The 21,949-nt window shown below is 32.8% G+C and overlaps 4 protein-coding genes across 8 annotated transcripts; 1 reads left to right on the forward strand and 3 right to left on the reverse strand.

The window, feature by feature from the left end:
- Window positions 1-864: 864 nt before the first annotated feature.
- Window positions 865-5,622, forward strand: LOC124842516 (uncharacterized). 5 transcript variants are annotated; one of them, XM_047319018.2, is made up of 14 exons: window positions 865-1,018; window positions 1,197-1,328; window positions 1,519-1,709; window positions 2,219-2,267; window positions 2,642-2,748; window positions 2,880-3,102; window positions 3,191-3,458; window positions 3,546-3,609; window positions 3,709-3,763; window positions 3,895-3,955; window positions 4,045-4,141; window positions 4,274-4,591; window positions 4,666-4,890; window positions 5,138-5,622. In XM_047319018.2, the coding sequence occupies exons 2-14, from the start codon at window positions 1,232-1,234 to the stop codon at window positions 5,486-5,488; spliced, it is 2,106 nt and encodes a 701-aa protein (XP_047174974.2). In that variant the 5' UTR covers window positions 865-1,018; window positions 1,197-1,231; the 3' UTR covers window positions 5,489-5,622. The 5 variants fall into 5 exon arrangements, with proteins under 5 accessions (XP_047174974.2, XP_087953593.1, XP_087953598.1 ...); XM_088097467.1 differs by having other exon boundaries at window positions 3,898-3,955; XM_088097472.1 differs by having other exon boundaries at window positions 3,203-3,458.
- Window positions 5,623-5,900: 278 nt separating this feature from the next.
- LOC124842518 (SNARE-like superfamily protein) lies at window positions 5,901-7,858 on the reverse strand. The gene is made up of 6 exons (XM_047319020.2): window positions 7,694-7,858; window positions 7,511-7,609; window positions 7,383-7,433; window positions 7,043-7,216; window positions 6,395-6,454; window positions 5,901-6,163 (listed from the first exon to the last, which is right to left on the reverse strand). The coding sequence occupies exons 1-6, from the start codon at window positions 7,694-7,696 to the stop codon at window positions 6,122-6,124; spliced, it is 429 nt and encodes a 142-aa protein (XP_047174976.1). The 5' UTR covers window positions 7,697-7,858; the 3' UTR covers window positions 5,901-6,121.
- A 756-nt stretch (window positions 7,859-8,614) lies between these two features.
- On the reverse strand, window positions 8,615-12,159 carry HXK3 (hexokinase 3). The gene is made up of 9 exons (XM_088097480.1): window positions 11,786-12,159; window positions 11,502-11,652; window positions 10,982-11,164; window positions 10,607-10,681; window positions 10,218-10,373; window positions 10,026-10,121; window positions 9,802-9,932; window positions 9,445-9,526; window positions 8,615-9,064 (listed from the first exon to the last, which is right to left on the reverse strand). The coding sequence occupies exons 1-9, from the start codon at window positions 12,058-12,060 to the stop codon at window positions 8,720-8,722; spliced, it is 1,494 nt and encodes a 497-aa protein (XP_087953606.1). The 5' UTR covers window positions 12,061-12,159; the 3' UTR covers window positions 8,615-8,719.
- Window positions 12,160-18,375: 6,216 nt separating this feature from the next.
- LOC148204770 (C2H2-like zinc finger protein) lies at window positions 18,376-21,659 on the reverse strand. The gene is made up of 3 exons (XM_088097496.1): window positions 21,055-21,659; window positions 20,814-20,914; window positions 18,376-19,437 (listed from the first exon to the last, which is right to left on the reverse strand). The coding sequence occupies exons 1-3, from the start codon at window positions 21,531-21,533 to the stop codon at window positions 18,779-18,781; spliced, it is 1,239 nt and encodes a 412-aa protein (XP_087953622.1). The 5' UTR covers window positions 21,534-21,659; the 3' UTR covers window positions 18,376-18,778.
- Window positions 21,660-21,949: the final 290 nt, after the last annotated feature.

Here is a 21,949-nt window from a genome sequence, read left to right on the forward strand (position 1 = left end):
TTCTATTAAAAAAAGTATCTAAACATGCTAAAAGTAACTTCTCCACACTATCAAACAAAAATAAATCCACGCAATTGGGCAGTTTCTCTTACGTTGTACAAGGAATATTTTGATAATTAACTTTTTTTTATCATTATAATTAAAATTGAAATAAAATAAAAAAAGCAGAAAAGTGCAAAATAAAGCAAAACGAGAAAAAGAAGCCAATTTGAAATCCTAATGAGACAACATTGAAAAGACTTAGGTAACTACCTATCGGATTAAAGAAGAAGAATAGCTATTACATGCAACTTAACCCAAAGCCTCTTTCTTTTTTCCACAGAATCATTTCTCACACTTCATTGTTCAATCAAAACTTACCATCAACATTTTCAATCTTCCTATTCTCTTTTTCTTTTGTTTTATTCTTTTGAAAGATATAACGATAAGGTAATATATTTTTACATTTATTTGATATACAATATAAAAATAAAATAATTAAAAATAAAAAAAAATTATACATATTTTTTTATATTTGTGAAATGAAGGTAAAAAAAAATTATGTGTGTAAAATAATAATTTTCGATAATTATTTCTCTTTTGTTCAAGGTTTCAAAATTCACACTTTTTTTTTCTTCTTCTTTAAGTAATCCATTCATGTTTTCCCTACAACCCTACCCTACAATTTCCATGCTCATTTAACAATCTCCATAGTCATAGCATGAAATTAATGTCTCCAACATTAATTTCTTGACCCATTTTGTTTAATTTTTTGGAAATCATAACTAAATAAAATTGTTAAGAACCATAAATCTGAAATTTTCTTGCCTTTTATTGGTGGTTAGATCTTTGGCACTCTTCTTCTGACTTTTGGGTGTGTTTTGCTCTGCCACATACCTTTACTTAAAAAAAGAACCTGATTCTCTGAACACGAGGCACCAATTACTTTCTCTGCCTTCTTTTCCACTGAACTCAACCAAAAACCAAAAACCAAAAGCCAAAACCAACCACTGTGTTTGTAGTCTTAACATGTAAACAAGTAAGCACCGTACAATCTCACTTCCTTTTTGTCTCTCTCAACCCTTCCACTTCAACTTCAACTTCACCGGACATTACATCAAACACCTTCCATACCACTCAACCTTCTCTTTCACTTATCACTATTTTCGCTACGATATTATTCCTATAACTTATTATTATTATTGTTATTATTGTAGCTCTTGTTGTTTGTTTGTTATTTTTCCGTGGAGAAATGGACAAAGCTCGAAACGTGAGGCGTGGAAGCAGTGTGTTCTCAAGCACGAACAAACGACGACACAAGCACAAGCACAAACACAACCTCCTCGCTGGTAAATTACACAGCACCAACTTTTTCTGCGCTACCAGACAAAACCTATTTTATATTTGTCGTTATTCCTGTCTCTTTTTTTTTTTCTTAATCTTTTACGATAACGAAGAGTTTGCAGATAACGCTTTGTGTTCTTCGTTTTTCTCTCTTGTTTCCCTGCGTTCTTACCTGTTTTGGTTTGTGAGGCGTAGTTTTCAGCCGTGGCGACCTTCGATTCTCGGAGAAATTGAAGAAGGAAAAGGTGAGAAGCTTGAGTGCGGTGGGAACGGCGTCGACGAGCTTTCAAATGAGTTGCCATGTCTCTCAACAGCAACAACAACAAACACGTGACTCTTCTTCGGCTCTCATTGCCACCACCAAGAGATTCAAGCTTCATAGAAATGTATCTTCTTCTTGTTATGTGCTTAATATTCTGTTTCATGCCTAATTTTGTACGATTTTTTTCCAAGTAGAGTTTCATAAACGAAATTTAAGTTGAGAAAATAAAGGTTAAAATTAATTTATTCTACACTAATTTATACAAACTTTATCTCTAATTAATTTTTCCGGAAGACAATTTTAGTTTACTTGGAAACTGTTTTAGAGAAGTATATTTCAATTTTATTTTCTGGTAGAATCGCCGAAAGAAACTTACATGTTGCGTTTTCGTGTGTTTTTCATTCAGAATTAGAAATTTATTTATCTGGATAATCACATTATTTTTGACGAAATTTTATTATATAGATTATTGAGAATTGAAACTTCATTTTGAATGTAAAATTGATACCAAAAGCATATTAGGAAGTGGGTTTTTATTTTTTATTTATTTGCTTACTTTTTAATTCGGGGATGTTTTTCTCACTGAAGAGTTTCTTGTGTTTGGTTCTTTCTCTACTCTGAATGATTTGACAGTTTTTTAATGACTGCAACGGTGCCTCTGTTCCACGGAAGCTACGTTCAGGTGCGTGAGTTTCAAATTCGAAACCCAGCGTTTCTAATGTATGCATAATATGCATTTTCCTTTGTAATTCTCTGCTATAGTTGATTTTGGATTAGAGTCTGAGCAATCTCTGAGAAGCGCTTTTGTTTTTCCTTTTCTTTTCCTCTGTTTGTTTGTTGCAATTGTTGGACTACGGATTTAGTTTTGGTCTTTTTATTTTACTCGTGAATTATTGCAATCGTTTTAGTTCCACTGATATTTTAATGTACTATAAGCTTTTAATTGACCAAGTAGTTTTCTTCTTCTGCATGCAATCTTGTGTAGAAAGTGGGGAAAAAATATTGTTTGCTAAAAATATTATGATTTTTTTTGTTTTGTATTTTGAAATTACATAGCCACGAAGAAACGGGGTCGCGAATCCATGTTACTTGATTCAGAAAAGGCGAAGAATAAGGTGGATGGAATAGAATCTCTCAAAAAGGATAGTGTAAAGAAGTCCAAAGTGAGTGTTGTAACTAAGACATCTGTGGGCTGTGTTTGCCAGTTCAAAACTTGACACTTTTGCTCTGTTGGTTTAATTTCTCAGCATTTTCTGTTCCTTCACCTTTTGCTTGGAATTTTATGCTTTTGCAGAAACAAGGAATAAGACGACAATGGACCCCAAGAGAAGTTGTTTCTGGGCCCATCACAAAAGATGAGGAAGAGGTTGCTGAGACTCTCTATGCTTTGGCTGGAATGTTCCCTGACAATGGCTCCAATCACAATAATAAGGAACTAGAAGGGGAATCTTTGCCAGATAACTCGTCAGTTTTGCAAAACTTGGAGGATAATGCTAGTGCTGCTCTTGCTCTGGAAGGTTGTTTTTCATTCTCTCCCTTATCTGGGATACTTGTAAAAATATTTACTCAATCTTTTTCACTTTCTTATTATTCATTTTGTCATAGATTCTATTGTAGCCTCAGCAACTATTCAGGGTGCAAGCGCTTATGGTCATGAGAGTTCGCCTTTAGAAGCTTCAAAAAAAAGTTGTTTGAATGAAGATGTTGGTCAAGAACAACAGCAGCCTGCTTTTCCTGAGAGTACGACGTCCTTGATGCCATCTCATGGCACTTCTCGAACAATAAATAACAAGAACATGCCTAGTGTGATTGTTAAGAGTGAAAATGGCAACAGAGTTACATTGCACGACTCTGAGTTAAGTCTAGCAATGGGGTGGGTAATTTTTTTGTTACATTCTGAAATATCTCTATTTTTCAAGTCCTTTGTCTGTTGCTATTGACATGCTTCATCATATTGCAGATTAAATATGCCCAGACAATCAAAGATTTCTCAAGTTGAGAGGAAACCACACGTGGAATTTGAGGTGATGAACATTTCAACTTTTACAGTTTATTCGGTCCTACCATAACCTGATTTCTGAGCTGGTACACTTGTATTTTTGGTATTATTGGCTTACATTTAGGCCAGAGAAGTTGATTGCAAGCAACAGCATATGATCAAGGAACAAAAAGGAAACGGTATGCTCCCTCATTCTCGAAGATCAAATGCCCCTTTTGATATGGCTGATCTCATTTTGATGACTAAAGTATAGGCGAAAAGTTTTTTCCTTAATTTTGCTGATTCTCGAACTTCTTTTATTTTTTTCCAGAAGGCCTTGCATTGTGGCCAGGCTTGTCTCCATTGGCACCAACTAGCCAGGCTTATCTTCAGTAAAGTTTCTTTCATTCTTCATTTTCGCCTAGTTAGGTACCTTTGTTACTGTTTGTCCAATTCTGATAATTTTTTTTTCCTTTCCAAGGTCTTCTGCTATTAAAGCTCCTGATTGGCTTGAAGCTGCAATCCGTGCCTCCAAACTGGATTTGATGGAAACTTCAGCTTGTTCGTCAAGTGGGAGGGTAAGGACTAACAAATTTACTATCACTGTTGTTTTTGTTTGACTTACACTATTATGTTAAATTCTCTTGATCCTAAATTGTGTACATTCCACTCAAACAACAATTTATCGTTGCCAATAACAAACCATGCAGGTTTTTATTCCCAAGAGATCATGGAAGAAGTGTGCAGCTCATATTCACATCAGTCATATAATCAAGAGTTTAGAGATGCCAAAAAGACAGGTTATCAAAGAAACTAGGCTTTTTGACTGTCATCAACCGAGAGCACATGAAGGATCAAAGCGTGGAGTTCTTTTACAAGCGCACAGCTTAAACGGAATGAAAAATGGAGTTACTTCTACTGTGACGAATCCCAATGAGAGTAAGAATATTATTCTCCAGCAGCAATGTCATTATCGAGAGATATCACAGTCTGCTCCAACACCTGTGGTTTATGGCCCTCAAAAGCAAGTAAGCCTAAGGTTAATTTTGGTGATGATGCCACCCCTCTTCCTCATGCACTAATGATTATCCTTATTATGCAGAATTTCAACTTCTTGTCCTTGTCAGCAGGAAGTAATGGGTTAAAGGCCGACAATAATAATAATAATAACAAAATTGGAAGTAGGTTGGAACCATTATCAAAATTGCAAATGCCTTATTTTCAGTCACTAGCACAGCAGCATGGGGTGGTCATGCCAATTCCTGTAGCTCAGAGTCAGTATGCCTCAACTTCTTTCCTTGATCAGCTTTCTGTAGCAGGACCACAGGTATTAAATATCTCTTTTGTTGCAAGAGCAATGTTATTAAAGTATCATTAATCCAATAAAATAGGCTCGGAAATCTAGGGTCCAACTTTGGTAAAAATAGTTTAATGTGATCATCTATATGAAATGAGGTGCCTAAAGTTTATTGCTAGTAATGAATTGAACAAACTAGCGTGCAATTTAATATCTCATAAATATGCACTCTTATTGTCCTGCTAGTATCGTCACGCAATGCTTTAATTGAGTGCAGGTTCGGTTGCAGCAACCTCATTATTTTGGTAACCCGTTATGTGGAACTAATTATAGTTCAACGCTCTCACATAAATCAGATCATCGAAGCTTTTGGGGGTTGCAACAAGCAGAACAAAGTAGGTCCACAGTAAATTTCAATATAATGAGGACCCAATTTCCTAATTGGCAAAGTGCAAGGCATGACTCTTCTGCAATGAATCCATGTTCCCAAGCCATTCTTCCCTGTTCGTCTGCATCACAAGATACGTTGGGATCTAAGATTTCTTCAATCCCTGCCCAACAGAAGCAGCTCCTTGCACCCTTCCAAGACAAATGGACTAGACCTTCATCATCCCCCTTCATCATATGAAGAAACCAGAGACACACTCCCAACTAGTGCAACAATGTGGCTGCCAATGCGATTGTAAAGTCATGACCAACATCAGTACTACGATTCATTGTTTTATATTTCTACACGGGCAGCTTCTAGAGCTTCACCTTTCATATTAAAAGTAACATAGAACTCTTAATTTGCGCTAAAATATCCCCCAACCAAACTTAGAAGGATTGCCCCCTAATCATTTTTCATTTTGCAGGACACTAGCACCATCTAACTGAAAATAAAACACCAGTATCTGTTCCCTAATGGTTCATCCCTACCACCAAAATTAATCGATTTTCATTGCTTATACACTGCAATTGTCCAGTTATATTCCATTAAGTGTTTTACAAACTGTCACGACGAGCAAATAATTTTTTTTAAAAAAAATACATAATAGAAATCGACAATAAAAGAAAGGCTATTGAAAACCCGGATTTGACTAATGTCTTACAAATATAAACATAAGCCCAATAAGATGCGTAGGTAAAGGCTACTGAATACACGGCTCAAGAAAAAATATTTTCAAAATTCTGTATCACAATTGAAATGCAAGAATTACGCCGAGGGCAAAAGCAAGTCATCGAAACCTCCAAACTGCTACGACTGCAGAAAAGTAATGTATCACTCCAGTTTTTCCAATTCCCCCATTCTCTCAATGATAGCCTGCGAGCACAAAAACAGGTTAGTTATCGAATTGAGGTTTTCTGTTCCACGGACTTCATAGCTATGTCAAAACAATTACACCCAAAACAGCATTTTCATAAGCGGAGAAATGTGTAGGAAGAAGTTATAGAAGTAGACAACTATGCCTGAAATCATAGTGTATAACAACAAGGCTTAAACCTTAAAGCAGCAGCCATACATGGAGTGCTTAGAAACCAAAATAATGCATACCTTCTTGCTTGTTTCTTGCAGTTCACCCGCTAGAATGAATTCATCAAGTATAAGATAGACCTTCAAGACAAACAGGTAAATTACATGAGTAAGTAAACGTTCAAAAATAGTAATAATAATCTCAAGGAAGAAAAACGTTCAATATGGTGGGCAATAACTACTCCAGTCCTAACACTAAACCACCATGAACTGTACTTAGAAAGAAAAATAAAACAAAGATCAGTAAAAATCATTATAACAGACATACATACATACATCCACCAGAGGATCTTGATGTATATAAACGATGACATTACATATTGATTATATTCTTTGGTTTTCCACATGTATGAGGTAATCCTGTCCCAGACCCCATTTTAGCATTAATTTATAGTGTTACATATTGATTAGTGCAGCTAAATAATCAATGTAGCATACTGATTATTGTCGGGTATGGTTTGTCAATATCCTAACATGAGCTCAAGAATACACGCAGCAGAAGAAATCAATTAATAGCAATACCGAGACTAGAAACTACGGCTTATAGTCACCTACATCCACATAAACAGTCACACAATTATTTTACTGAAAATAAACTATAACAAGCAAAGAAAAACAGGAGTCAGATAAGAACACAATTGTAGAGGGAAAATAAGATGAAAAACAAACCTTATGGAAGTTAAATACCAAATCAAGTTCACACACATTGCTGAAGAAGTGATCCAGTATTTCCACAAACAAATGAATGCACTCTAAGTATGCCAATTCATTATCAGTGATATCAACACAGAGTGAAAAAAACAAGCCAGCATATCGCCTGTATATTATCTTGTGCGTACGAAACTGCAATACACGAGATGGTAAGAACACCGACAGACAAAAACATTGTAGCAATTCAGACAGTCTAAGAGCGACAGAACCAGAACCTCGTCACAGTTCCATAACATCAATCAATAAACAGACAAACAACAAATTGCATGATAATCAAAATGGCGGAGATAAAATTGACCTCGACGAAATTAGTGTACTTAGGATCTCTGTTTACGACGAGGCGATGAACCTGAGAAAATTGAGGTGAAAATTAGGTTAAGGCGTTGTTAGTTGTGCGAATAAGAAAAGGAATCGTGTTGTTGTTACCTCGTATTCGACCTTGTGTTTCTCCGAATCCTCAAGAGGAACGTAGTATTTGGCAAGACGAGTCTTGCCCTGTCTGTTCTGCAACAGAATGAATCGGATCTGCAAACACGAAAAGGATACAACAATTTACAAAAACCAAATTGAAAATTGACATGAAAGCGAGTATCAGTAAGAGAAATTTACCATTTGCAACGATGAATTAGGGTTCCAGAGAAGGGAGAATTGTGCAATGTATCTAAGTGCGAGAGACGAAGAAGATGATCATACCAACGACTTTACTTTGAAACTCTCTCTATGTTATTTTTATTTATTTTTATTTTGTTTGTTTTTGGATGCTGCTAGCGTGTAATGACACAGACGGGAGAGACAAGGGTTTTGCCTATATTTTGACTTTCTTTGAAGTTTGAACATTCAAATTAATTTCGAATAAATACTTCAAATAATTTACATTTTTATATAATCTCCTTTTTATAATTTAAATTTAGAGTGAAAGAAAATGTTGTTTTAGTTTTTGTAATAAAATAGCTCTCTTTCCTTTAAAATCTAAAATTGTTTTATTACAGTAAAACATGTAAATTTTGATTTGGGTCATTTTAAGTAAGTATTTTTATCATTTTGTAATTTTAAAGTTTTTGTCTAAATATTTAATATTAGATGGAAAAATATCTTACGTCCATATAGTAACAAGTACCAAATAAGAACAGACAAAATAAAGTTTGACAAATGTAAATAAAAATATTAAAATTAAAATTAATTTGTTTTAAAAGAACAAGTTCCTTACCATTTTTTTTACAATAACTGCTATGACTTTTCCAGAAGTTTTTTATTTTTTTTTATTTTTTTCATGTGTCTTTCTACTATTGTGATTCTTTTCTTTTTTGCTTAACCTTACTAAAACATGTTAAATGTATACATTTTAGTATCAAGCCACTGAATCATAATACATAATACACCAAGAAATTATTTGAACGACACTGTACTGAATCTAGATTAAATTGTTTTGACATAGTTTAAATACAATTTTTGGTAGAAATAACTCTTCATTAAACTTTGCTTATTTTTTATTGAATTAGATTATTTTGTTAAAAACTGATTTTCATGCCAAAAAAAAAAAACTATACTAATATTTAAACTAAGAATAATTTACATAAAGTTCAAATTTCAATACTACAAATGAAAAAAATTCCTCAAGCAGGGTCAGAGTGAATACTATAAGTGTTGTTGGTAGATGGAATTTGAAGCAGCCAACAGAGCAGCTCCTATGGAAGATCCATCTTTTGTATGTTCTATCACCACATTGTTTGATTTTTCTGACCCTAGCAGCTCTTTCACTGAATCTTGCAAATAAGTCCTGTATTGACGATAATTTTCGTATAAGCCCCCATCAATGGCAACAACACTTCTGTTTCCATTGCCAAATATGAGACCTTTGTCATCCTCTTCCATTTTCTGTAGAATCCCCACAATTCCTGCACCAGCTAACCTCCCTCCTCTCCTTACAATAGTCTCACAAACCTCTAAAACTGTTTTTCTTTCACTTAAATTGGATTCAGCCTGAAGAGAATGAGTCAGTGTCAGCAAAACAGAATGAGCTCATGTTTGACAGCGTCACATAATAATATAATCATAACTCTTTATCATCTTGAAAGTCTGATGCACAAGGACATTTTTTCTCCATTTTCCATAAGCTTTTAAATAAATTAAATTTTGTAGAGTTAATTCAAAAAAACACTGTTGAAAGAATGAGTTTTATATTTTGATTGTAAAATAACCAAATGGTGCTTCTTTATACTACTATTATAGTTTTCTTGAAAAATTACCATCTTCTTTCTTTATCCATGAAAGAAATTATCCGTTAGTAACTTGGTAATGTTGAGTTATGGAACATGTGCTTAAACTGCATTTTCATCAAGTTTAGGACAAGAAATTTTTACCCCTAATATATCATAGAGGAGGGACCCAATTGCATGTAAGTCACCAGAATAGTCTTGCTGCATGGCACATAGATCTGGGGTTCTGTTAAATTTATATAAAGGCATATTTCAGTTTGAATATAGTTCAAGAGTCTTAAGCCGAAAATATACCTTAACCAGCATAACATGTATATGATAAGAAGGTGTAGAGTTACAAGATGCAAAGAGTGAACTATGAAAATTGGGATGCATTAATATATACTTTGGAGAATGAATAATTGAGAGAAAACTAGAGATAGTAAACTGAAATTAGAACTACGTGAACAGAGTGATTGTCATATGATTTCACCTCTGATTTTTAACTGAAATAAAATTTACCCGAGTATGAATGGTGTAGATAGTTTTTGTGGGACAAATCTGCCAAACAAACCACCCTCTTCAGTCATTTTGAGTAACACTCGTCTAACAATTTCGCCTAGATACAGTCCTGAGATTGTCTTTTCAAATATCTGCCAAGTAATGTGAAGAGAACCAGTGACTCTTCTACTTGCTACTTTGTCGGAAGAACATCTAAATAATAGAGGAGATGGTTCAAAAGTTACCTGCTCCCCTGGATTGATGGTAGCAGCATCCATTTCCCTGTCAAACTCGGTTGAAGGGAGACTATTTGAGAAAGCTCCCCACTCAGTGCTAATGATCTGAATCAAGGAATGCTTTGCTCATATTAAGATGATATTCTTCATCCATAGCATTAATATGAAGAAAAGAAGGAGAGTAATGAAGTCTATATTAACCATTTTGCCAGAAGAAGAGGCATGGCCCTGTAACTTAGGAGTGGCACTGATCTTCTCAACATAGCAAGCATTGGTTCCTGTACCCAAAATGACAGCAGCCACAACATCACTGTCCCAGTATTCCGCTCCAGCTAATGTTCCCACAGCATCATTCACCTATTAAGTACCCATTTTCTAAAATTATAGCACCACTCTATAAGTTTGCATTTTTGAGTTTAATTTTGACAAATAGACACATTGCATAATTAGATTCTATATATGAATTTTAAAGTAAATAACTAAAGAAGCAACAAATTTGAATTATATTATATAACAATTCATGATTGGATCAGTCTGTTTTGGTTAAGTTCTTGAACTTCTATAAAACTATTGACATCAAAACAACATACCAGAGCAGAAACTCGCATATCTATTCCCTGTCTTTCCATTGCCTCATTCAGACAAGCAACCACATCTCTTCCTGCCTGTGTAAGTAGTTTGAAAATTCAGCCATGCCAGAATTGGGTTAATATATTTCAGTTACCATTTAACTATACCAAAACATAAAACTCTAGTTAATGGTACTGATTAAATGACACAACTTACATTGCCTGATTAAATGGCACAGTGCCCTTGTATTAAAATTTATAGTTTGTTTTTAATAGTGGCAAGGCAACTATTATCTTAGTTTTGTTTGAAGTTTTTCTGTGAATGAATGCACACCAAGTTAAATAATAGAGATTGGAGAGTGGTTCTGCACTCAGGAAAGGTAGATAAATGCATACTGTTCCAGAGACTGAAAAACCCTTTGTCCACTTGATTAGTATGCCAGAATCAATAGATGTCTGCTTCACAGGAAATGAAAACGTGAATCCAATCTCTCTCTTTCTTCCCGGTGAGATATGAAACCTACCATCTTCCTTTGACACAAATTCTGCAAGCCCGGAAGCAATGAAATCAAACAGCTCCTGCAATGAAACTCAGCATCTGTTTGATGAGAAAAAATAATCTGACAGATTAAAAGTCATTCCTATCATCATTACTTTTATAGTAACTATATATGTACCATGATCTCTAGTTTCTGATTTTCTTAGAAATTGTTCCGAAATAAGTGTTCATAAAATCAAATAGCAGAAATGTCCTGAGTGAGTGATCAAGGGCAAGTTTACATATAACAAAAATATCATACCCTATATGGGAACAGACAAATTATAGATTTGAAAGCACTACTTAAACATGGCGACATTTTGAGAAAAGCAAAATGATCATCATATATTATGCAAAATAAATAACTTAGTTTGTTACTTGTGATGTAGCAGACATGAGATCCTGTGGTATAGAAACTTGATCAAACTCAGTGTCGATGACACGCTCATCTTTCCCACCCAACTGCACCCTCATCACACGGAAGTTTGTTCCACCAAGATCCAAGGCATAGAACAACCCTTTCTCATTCCTTACATGTCACAATCCAACACAACACACATCAAATCATTAATAACAACACTAGCCACCCCAATATAAGTTTAGCTCAATCCTAAATCATTAACATGCTCAATCCTAGAACCTTGACGAATAACATAACATACCCAGTGGGAAGATTTTCAACATAGGTGGGTATCATGGGAAGCCCGGGCTTAAGCCCAAGCCCAAGCCCAGCTCGCATATCATCAGACATGGTTTTGGCCACTTGCTGAAGAAGGGGGAGAGGAGTGGCACACTCGCGTTTCAATTCCGTCAATATTCTCGTTGCGGTACTTGACACGTCAGATCGGAGAGCCACCACGAAGCTCCGCCGTGGCGACCGTGAAAGATAGGAGCCTCCGGCGAAGCAAGTGGCGGCAGTGACTGTAACGGACATCATGCTTGTTTTTCTCTTTTTTGCTGATCCAACACATTCTTTATGTGACAAAAAAACACAGCAGTAATTAAACTCACTTGTTTGCTCTCTCTCTCCTTCACTTGATGATGAACCAATTTCAGTCATTAAAACGGTTATGTTTTAACTTTTGAATTAGTTAAACACGGCTTATTTTTATTATTAATTAATATTATTATTAGAGCAATGTTAATCATACTTATAAAACAGTAATCTAAGAAAAACTTACAAAAGAGGGAAATAAATTTAAAGTGAAATATTTAAACAAAAAATACGAATATAATCTACTATTATAGACGAAGTTATTACAATTTTCTCTATATACGATTAATAAGATTTATTGAATGCTTTGAATTTTATATAAGTATAATGCCACTGCAAAGATTTTCATTGTGGGGTAAAACATTTTATTACATTGATAGACTTAGAAATTAATGTATCTTGAATTAAAACATAATTAGCTCTAAAATGAAATATCAAAGTGCATTCATATATCAAAGGCCCATAAAAAAAAATTAAAAAACTGGACTATATAGTAAGTATTCAGATCAATTATTTTTTCTCTGGTCTTTTGCAATGCTGGGCTGCGGATGTTAAAGCCCGAGTATTGCACTCGTTCTTGCTTTGGGTGTTGCTCCCTCCACCACCCAAAGTATTTTTTCACCTCCCCACTATTTTTTTTTTATTCTAAAAATATTTTACACTTTTTCACTATTTTTTTTTATTTTAAAAATATTCTACACCTTCCTATTATCTTCAGTAATTTTTCTCTTTCTCTCTCTGTATTAATAGAGCATTCATATGGCTTAGATTTAAATTTGTGATATAGTGCAAAATATAAAATTTAGAAAAAACTTCAATATTAGTGTTTTTACCACTTCCATTTTATAAACTTAAAAGTTAGATGCAAATACAAAATAATAAACATAATAATATTAATAGTAAATAATATATTATTATTATTATTATATAGTAACTTTATAATGACGAAAAAACTAAATAAATTCCAAATCTTTAACAAATAACTTTTTTTTATATTTTAAGTATTTAATAATATTTTTATATTATTTATCTAATAAATTAAATACTTTATTCAAGTTATTTGAGTCAAACATGTCGGTAAGTTAAAACATAGTATAATGTTAAAAATTATAGATATTAAATGTAAAAAAAACACACATATATATAAACATTTTTCTAGAAATTTAGAACAAAATTTTACCATTTATTAAGTAATTTGAAGAAAAAAAATATTGAACAGTGAAAATAAGATTGAATCAAACTAATTTAAGGGAAAGTATAAATAAAATTTTACAATATATCCCAAGTTTAAATCTGAGCCATGTGAATGCTCCATTAACGTGGAAAGAGAAAGAGAAAGATTGTTGAATATAGTGGGAAGGTGTAGGGTATTTTTGGAATAAAAGAAAATAGTGGGAAGGTGTAAAGTATTTTTAGAATAAAAGAAAATAGTGGAGAGGTGCATTAACACTTGGGGTGATGGACCTCTTCCTTTTGACGGGCCAACCAAACTTTGAGTCCATAACTAAATAAAAACTTGCTGGAGTGTTTCATCCTACACCTCCAACATCTCATCCTGCACCTCCAAAAATTCCATTTTTAACCTTCTGACATCCTGCACCTCCAACCTTTTTAAAAATTTCATTTTTAACTTTCTTCTCTCTCTAATTAAAGAAATTTTATTTTCTTCTCTTTTTCTTTTAAAGACACTCTACACCACCTCAATGATAATTCTAATTTAATTTAAAATTTAAATATTATTTAATATAATTTTATATTTTAATAATTATTAAAATATGATTTATATTATAATAATAACTATACTAAAAAAATAAAAATAAAATAATTAAAATAAAAATAAAAATAAAATAATAATAATAATATAAAATTTGACTTAATATATTCAAATATATTAAATTATATTAAAATATTAAAATAAATTAAACAATTATTAAATTGTAAATAAAAACAAAAAATTTTAAAAACTTGTTATCGAGAATCAGTTTTGTTTTTTTATTTAAAATTTAATCAATATTTATTTTAACTAAATATTATAGCATTATTTATTATATTTTTATATTTTAATAATTATTAAAATATAATTTATATTTTTATAATAGTTTTATTAAAAATTAAAAATTAAAAATTAAAAATTAAAAATTAAAATAACTAAAATAATATTAAAAATCACATTTAATATATTTAAATATATTTAAATATATTAAAATATTAAACTAAATTAAATAATTATTAAAATTAAAATAAAAATCAAAATTTTAGAAAAATTTATTTATCGGATATCCATATCCGATTATAAATTTATCGGACGTCAATATCCGACTAACGTTTCTAAAATTTTACTTTTTATTTAAATTTTAATAATTATTTAATTTATTTAATATTTTGATATAATTTAATATATTTAAATATATTAAATGTGATTTTTAATATAATTTTTATTTTTATTATTTTTACTCTTATTTTAGTTATTATTATTTTTATTTTTTGATAAAACTATTATAAAAATATAAATCATATTTTAATAATTATTAAAATATAAAAATATAATAAATAATACTATAACTTTAATTAAATTAAATATTGATTAAATTTTAAATAAAAAACAAAACTGATTTTTGATAACAAATGTTTAAAAATTTTTGTTTTTATTTACAATTTAATAATTATTTAATTTATTTTAATATTTTAATATTTTAATATAATTCAATATATTTGAATATATTAAGTCAAATTTTATATTATTATTATTATTTTATTTTTATTTTTATTTTAATTATTTTATTTTTATTTTTTTAATATAGTTATTATTATAATATAAATCATATTTTAATAATTATTAAAATATAAAATTATATTAAATAATATTTAAATTTTAAATTAAATTAGAATTAATTTTAAGGTGGTGCAAAGTGTCTTTAATAAAAAAGAGAAGAAAATGAAAAGATAGTTATTAAAATATCTTTAATAAGAAAGAGAAGAAAGTTAAAAATTGGAAGTGCAGGGTGTCAGAAGGTTAAAAATGGAATTTTTGGAGGTGCAGGATGAGATGTTGGAGGTGTAGGATGAAGCACTCAACTTGCTGGCGTCCAAATCCAGTGAAATATTGAAACTTAGTAAGGATATAGTATTTTTTTTAGAAAATTAAAAAATAGTTAAACCTAATATTTATAAATAAAAAAATCTATGTGATTCTAAAATAATTTCCTCACGTATATATGTTTAGGTTCTAAACAACAATAAGGAAACACTTTTCTTAATACAAGACTTTTTTCAATACAAGAAGAGAGAGAACAAACATTCTCAAGAATTTTACACTGTATAATCAACATATCTTATATCATTAACATAAGATTGCAAAATATAAAATTTTAGTTGGTTTTTATATTCGTATCATAAAAATTATTATATACATAATTATAACTACATTATTTGGCTTAACTGTGAATAAAAAAGCTATAATTTGTAAGAAGAAATTCTCCCAACCACTCGTCTTCCTTGTTACAAGTTTGTCTGAAAAAAAATTGAAAAATGTGATCACAATTAAAACACTCGTACACACTTTTTCTCTGGGTCACTGAACGTTGCATTAGTTTTCTATTGTGAAGTTCTCCAAAGTATTTGATATTTCAACTCCAAACAGTGCAAGCGATTACCTTATATTCATATTAATAGGTTTTGACACTAGTATAGTAAAGGGAAACGACAGCGTTTATTTTCGCTTATAAGCAGTGGTTCCACAACCAAGACATATACAGGCGAGACAAAAAGGGGTAGGTTTTTTGCCTCGGTTCTGAACCGAGGCAAAAAGGTGTGTGCTTTTGCCTCGGTTCAAATCAAACAGAGGCAGTAGAGGTTTTTTTTTGTTTTCATCATTCGCCAGGTTAGTTGTTAGTCCTTGGCTGCAATCCATCAACGTCCACTGCTCCATCTCACACCATCATCATCAAAGATTCCCAATTGCGAAGAACAAAGAACGAGGACGGCGCGCTCCCACCACCACCTACAAAGAATCAATCAAACACTAACACTCCTGCAAAGAATCAATCAAACATAAAACAACTCAATCAAAATCAGAAAAAGGGGAGGGAAGGAAACTTCCTCCTTCGCTGCGAATCAGAACGGAGAGAAGAAGAACAGTAAGAACGGCCACGCGCCTTTCTGCCCCGCCGTGTCTCTGTCCCGTCTCCGCCGCGCCTCCGTCACGCCATTGATGATCCCTCCGCCGCGCCTCCATCGGAATACTAATTGCAAATTGCCTGATGGGTTTGTGATCGACACAGTCATAATCATGACCCAATACATAGTAAGTACGCTTTACCTATAAACTCAATTGTAAGTTGTATTTAAGGCTCTTTGGAATTTATGGTCACTCGGTCGTCCTAGAAGCATGACTGACCAATCTTTGTAACACGTTAATCCTGTTTGGTCGGTCTATAGGAATAGCCGTGTGAACATAGAGTACTGTTAATATTCAACATTCTAAATGTAATTTGACTAACTCATGGAAATTTAATTATTTTTACAACAAAAAAAAAAGCATTTATAAAATGAAAAAGTTGTACATATTGACAAATTAGTATTCTTAGAAGAACTTTATATTCCAAAATCTTTTTAGTTCTCTATTAACAAGGAACAAGAACTCTTTAGTTCTGTAATTCGGAAAGTATTGAAAGATGATTAATTATATTTACAATACAAAAGTTTTTTTTTAAATGGGATTAAAAACTTAGAGAGCAAAAACCAATTTTCTCTAAAGAGGCTATAGCTTTTGAGAATGATTATAAGTGGTAAGAATAAGAAACCCAAAAACCCTAAATTTGTCGTTTTTGGTGTGTAAAAGCAGTACAACTTTAAACCTAGTTCTTAATTAATGATTAAGAAAATGGAAGCAACAAAATGATGCATATTACTTACTCCTCTAGCAAGATCTTGTGGGATGTTAGATTCGGTGGGATAGTACTGTGTTCGTAATGCATGGCTTGTCCCAAAATACAATCACACAAGACAGAGAGAAAAAAACAGTATAAATATCCATGTGCTGGTGCATGTGTCTGCAATTATCACCATCATTATCATCTTGTGTTGTTCTCCAATGAACCAACCCTAATAGATGCCTTCAAAAAGGAACAAAAAAGGAATAGAAAAAGCAGTGTTCTTCATTATGCTTTGCTCAGTAAAGTGTTGCTGAGAGAAGGACAACCCAAACAGATCACGACCCAACCTGCTCCTCTTCTCATTTTTTCCTTTTCTTATTCTTTCAATTATTGTGCTTAATACAACAATTCTACCTCCTTGATTTGTTGACCATCATCATCATTGTGTCTCATTCAATTCTTAAATCATGCTACTAATCCTTCAAATAATTCATAAAAGATTCTCGGCTTCCAAGAAGAAATTCTTGCAACCACGACAAAAATAAAAGTTTATGGTGATAATGAACAAAGTTGACAAAGAAAGACTACGTCTTATTATTTTAAGATTTATTTTTTTAATTTCTACAATTTTTAAAAAATCGGCCCTTTGTCGGCATTATTATACCCAAATGTTATAAAGGTAAATAAATACGAAATAATGTATAAAAAGATTATTCTTTAATCAAATTTAACCTGTTTGGGACAAAATGATTAATTTAACAATTTTTGTTAAAATTATAAATGCAAACAAATTCAATTTTAAATTTGGTAGATAAAAAGTAAGTTCGTTTCGTTCTAACTTTAAATGATTAAATTTAATTTTTTTCATTTGGTATATAAATGAAAAATAAATTTGTAATTCTAAATATTGTTTAAATAATATTTACTTGATGGGTATGAAAATGAGAAACAAATCACTTACCATGTGATTTTAGAGAGTTGAGATTCAAATTTCACTCCTTTGAAAACTTAGGAAGTAACATTTTGTAATTGCACCGTTACCAATGCTCATCATTTTATTTTGGGGAAAGACATTTTGCTCTTGTTTATAGGTAGAAAACTGAAAGAAAAATAAAAGCGTGGACTTCCTAATTATTACTGGTCCTGCTAAGAGAACAATGTTTTAATGCTTCATATGCATTGTCTCCCTCACATTAATCCTCCATTTCTTCATCTAATCACTCCTGACCATAGATTTAATTTAACACATTGACATAACATAATCACATTACTAATTTAATCAAAGCACTAAATGTCCTCAAATGCTAATATTGTTCCATAAACTCATACATTCTTAATGAAGTGTTGCGTATAGAAAACAACATTCTGCATTAGCACAAGATCATGTGAGAATATATAAACTTAGAAAACTCATGGCAAGAAAAAGTAACTACATCAAACTGGGTTCCACATCCACCTTCCACCATAATTAGATGGTCATGCGTGTGCATGGCAGAAATAGCAGAAATAGCAGAAAGTACATTACAACATTCTAATTCCATAACTCAAGAACCATGATTCAGTTACCATGATTCAGTTACCATGATGTTCTTTACATTTTCACTATTCCACAACCCCATATAATTAACGATCAATAAATTACTAGTTATCAACTTGTAACTGAACTATACAATTACCAATAACTAGTAACTTATTCATTGTTATTTGGTAGAGTTGTGAAATTGAAGGAGAAATTTAAATATACAGTACTGCTACGATCATAGAAATTTTTTTTTTTTTGTGTTTCCTTAACACGAAGGCACTTTGTAAATAACCACGAAACAAGGAAGAATAGCCTTTGGATTGAAAACAACCAACTCCTCGAGATTCGAGTAGATTCCAGCGTACCCGGCTACAGAATCATAGGAAGCAACCGACACGTGTTCCTCCTCCGACGGCGGCGTGTCCTCCGCCACGCGCTTCACGCGCCCCGCAATCACCCGGCACACCAGCATGGCCCTCCGCGTGCCATCGCCGCACACGACGGAGTCGTGTGCCCTACCGCTGCTTGCGGTGGTCCTCACGCCCTTGCCCTTCGCGTGTTCGCCGCCGCCGCCGCCGCCACCGCCTTGGAAACCGTGCCTGATGATTGTACAGACACCACAGCCGGGTACGGAGCACAGCGAGGATGACCCACGTGCGCCAAGTGCGCACGTTAAGGTGGTGCAGTGGAACCGCAAGAGTTCGTTGCCGTCGGCTGCGCACCTGGGGTTTTTCTTGGTGCTGCCCAGCGCACGGTTCTTAACCGTGTCCCTGCACTCCTCGAACCGTTGGATGGTGCGTTGAGTATTGTGCACTTTTAGTATCCGTTCGATCTTGCATATGGGATTATCCTTCTTCAACCAGCTCGATTTGAATATTATTTCCACTATGTTCCTCCCCGAATCCTCCGGACCCAGCTCCGAAACTGTTCACCAAACACACAATTAATATTATTATTCAATGTAGAAATAGAATATAAATACTATAATTAAACAAGTCATAGTTAATTGAAAATTCGCAATTGTCAATTTTTTGTTATTTTTGGTGGGTGGTGCTGTGTGGACCAATAAAGAGGTGGCGCGTTGCGGAAGCAGATCATTTATCTTCCTTTGCAGCAGACAGCTGTGATCTCGTACGAATTCTCCTACACAACAAGCTATCGAGGATGTTTTGCCCCCACAAACTAATGCACTGAAATTTTGGTGGGTGCATTTTCTGAATGTTAAATTTATTCAGTGATAGATGTATCGAAGAGGAGATTTATGATGATGGATGTATAGAAAGAAGTTTAACGGAGATAATAAATTAATGCATCTTTTAATTTTATATAATATTTTTTTTTATCTAATAAACTAGATTGGAATTTCTACCATTTGGTTTTTTCAAAAAATTATTATAATAAAATTTTCAAACATGTTAAGATAAATCCAATCCTAAAGAACAGTGTTAGGGTTGATTGCGACGGAAGTAACCGTGAAGAGCAAAATTATCGGATAAAAGGTTCGAATGCATGGATGGAGTCCATGTTTCGGATTTCGAAGCTGACTTTTACTTTTTAACCCCACAAACACGTTCCCTCAAGCACAAGGCAGTTCAATCAATTAACTTTGACAGAGACAGAATTGTTATAATGCTTCAAACAATGTTCCATATTTTTTTTCTTCTTTTTCCTCAGTAAAGTGAAACATTCATGATATTAATTAGTGAAAGGTAACCAGAATAAAAATCTTATTATAGTACCCTAATGAATTGTTACAGTCATTGAAAACAAACGTAGTTATATCTTCGTAAAAGAAATAAAGTCAATGGATGCACTTAAATGAATTAATTAAAGAACATTAAATTCGTTTTATAATTGACATTTAAGTGTAGTTTAAGACTGCCAGGTCGAAATCAGATTAGGTGAAAAAAAATGTAATAAATAACGACAAAATAATTAACATTATCTTGAATTTGAAAAGAAAATTAAACTAAAAAGTCACACTTAGAAAATAAATAAAAAAAACAGATGAAGTACAGCATTTTTTAATATCATGAAAAAAAAAATTATTATTCGAGTTAATGTTAGAAGACCTCTGTTACTGTTTCTCTTTGAGGATTAAAGATGTAAAACGTTAACCTGTATTAGTATACTAGCACTCAAGAACGAATAAATGAATAATTAAATGGCATTAAAGGAAGGAATTAATATTTTTCTGAAATTAAATCACATTACAAAATGGAATTAAAATATGATGCATGTATATTCTTCTGAAAATAAAATAAAAAATAGAAAAAAAAAGAGAGATATGTTGAAAATACCGGCATGACGAACAGCTTGATGAAGCTCCAAACTCTCCATTTTAGGGAAGACCTCACCACAGTGAGAGCAAGCACACACAGTGCTTCTTGCAACTGGTAACCTGAATTATAACATTTTCAAAGCCATTTTCATTAAATAAAATGTTTGAATTTTTACTATAAAAAAGATAAATATATAAGTTAATCAATTCAGGAGAAATTAAAGCAATTAATTTGAAGTGTTTGTGTATAGTAGTAGTACCTGCTAGGGTCAATGATCATGTGACATTCATAACAGCCAGATAGCTTTCTGAACTGCATTCCCCTGGAAGATGATGATGACGTGTAGGTTGTTCCAGCGTTTGATTTTGCGGCAGTGGACCGTGTAGAAGCGGTCACCGGTTTCCTGGTGAGTAAACCGGTTTCCTGACCCAGAGAGCTACTCTCCGGCGAAGAGTTATCAGACCTATGCACCACACGTGTGTTCCCATGAACAACGTCTCTGAAGCTGCATATGGAGCTGCAAGAAGACCCTATCTTTGAGTACCCTTTTGAAGGGTCATGAACCCTCGATCCTTCCATCTGTTTGCAGGTTAAAAGGTTCTTGATTTGATCCCATGAAGAAGCTGCTTTCTGCTTCTGCTTCTGTTTCTGTTTCTGCTGTTGTTGCTGTTGCTGTGGTTTTCGTTTATGGCGTTTTGGGGTGGTGGAGTGCTCAGGCAGGGAAGTTAAGAGAGCCATGAAAGAGAGCCTTGAGAAGCAAAAGGGTAATTCTCTCCGTGTTTCATACAATGAAAAAGGTTGTCTTTTGAACAAGTTTTGATTTTTATTTTTTCTGTGTAAATGAGAGACAGCAGAATAGAGGATCTCACAGATGAGTAATAAAGAAGGATGCAGAAGGTGCTGTGTGTGGTGGGACACCCACTCATGCTTTATTTATTTATTTATTTATTTATTTATACCCTCATGTTAATATATAATGGAGTAGTAGTATTTGTATCACAATTTAATTTTTTTATTTTTTATAATATAGTTATTAGTTTCACTGCTTTGGACCTACAAACGCGTGAAATTAAAATGCACTTACCTCTGGTACACTATTGGGAATGTAATAAATAAATGTAACACTAAGATTTTGGACGTGTTCGAATACTAGT

The sequence above is a fragment of the Vigna umbellata genome, chromosome 1 (genome assembly GCF_029865625.1).
Source record: "Vigna umbellata cultivar VRB3 chromosome 1, Vumbellata_1.0, whole genome shotgun sequence".
Taxonomy (NCBI): Eukaryota; Viridiplantae; Streptophyta; class Magnoliopsida; order Fabales; family Fabaceae; genus Vigna; species Vigna umbellata.

Excerpts from the sequence above, each read along its gene's own strand:
- LOC124842516 (XM_047319018.2), top strand. The coding sequence starts at position 1,232 with ATGGACAAAGCTCGAAACGTGAGGCGTGGAAGCAGTGTGTTCTCAAGC. Across the intron at positions 3,103-3,190 it reads TGCTGCTCTTGCTCTGGAAG|ATTCTATTGTAGCCTCAGCA; the intron begins GTTGTTTTTCAT and ends ATTTTGTCATAG. Across the intron at positions 4,592-4,665 it reads TTTATGGCCCTCAAAAGCAA|AATTTCAACTTCTTGTCCTT; the intron begins GTAAGCCTAAGG and ends CTTATTATGCAG.
- HXK3 (XM_088097480.1), bottom strand. The coding sequence starts at position 12,060 with ATGATGTCCGTTACAGTCACTGCCGCCACTTGCTTCGCCGGAGGCTCC. Across the intron at positions 10,374-10,606 it reads ATATGCGAGTTTCTGCTCTG|GTGAATGATGCTGTGGGAAC; the intron begins GTATGTTGTTTT and ends GGTACTTAATAG. Across the intron at positions 9,065-9,444 it reads TCCTCTATGATATATTAGGG|GCTGAATCCAATTTAAGTGA; the intron begins GTAAAAATTTCT and ends CATTCTCTTCAG.
- LOC124842518 (XM_047319020.2), bottom strand. Across the intron at positions 7,217-7,382 it reads AGTACACTAATTTCGTCGAG|TTTCGTACGCACAAGATAAT; the intron begins GTCAATTTTATC and ends CGTGTATTGCAG. Across the intron at positions 6,455-7,042 it reads TGGTATTTAACTTCCATAAG|GTCTATCTTATACTTGATGA; the intron begins GTTTGTTTTTCA and ends TTTGTCTTGAAG.
- LOC148204770 (XM_088097496.1), bottom strand. The coding sequence starts at position 21,533 with ATGGCTCTCTTAACTTCCCTGCCTGAGCACTCCACCACCCCAAAACGC. Across the intron at positions 20,915-21,054 it reads ATGATCATTGACCCTAGCAG|GTTACCAGTTGCAAGAAGCA; the intron begins GTACTACTACTA and ends GTTATAATTCAG. Across the intron at positions 19,438-20,813 it reads TCAAGCTGTTCGTCATGCCG|TTTCGGAGCTGGGTCCGGAG; the intron begins GTATTTTCAACA and ends TTTGGTGAACAG.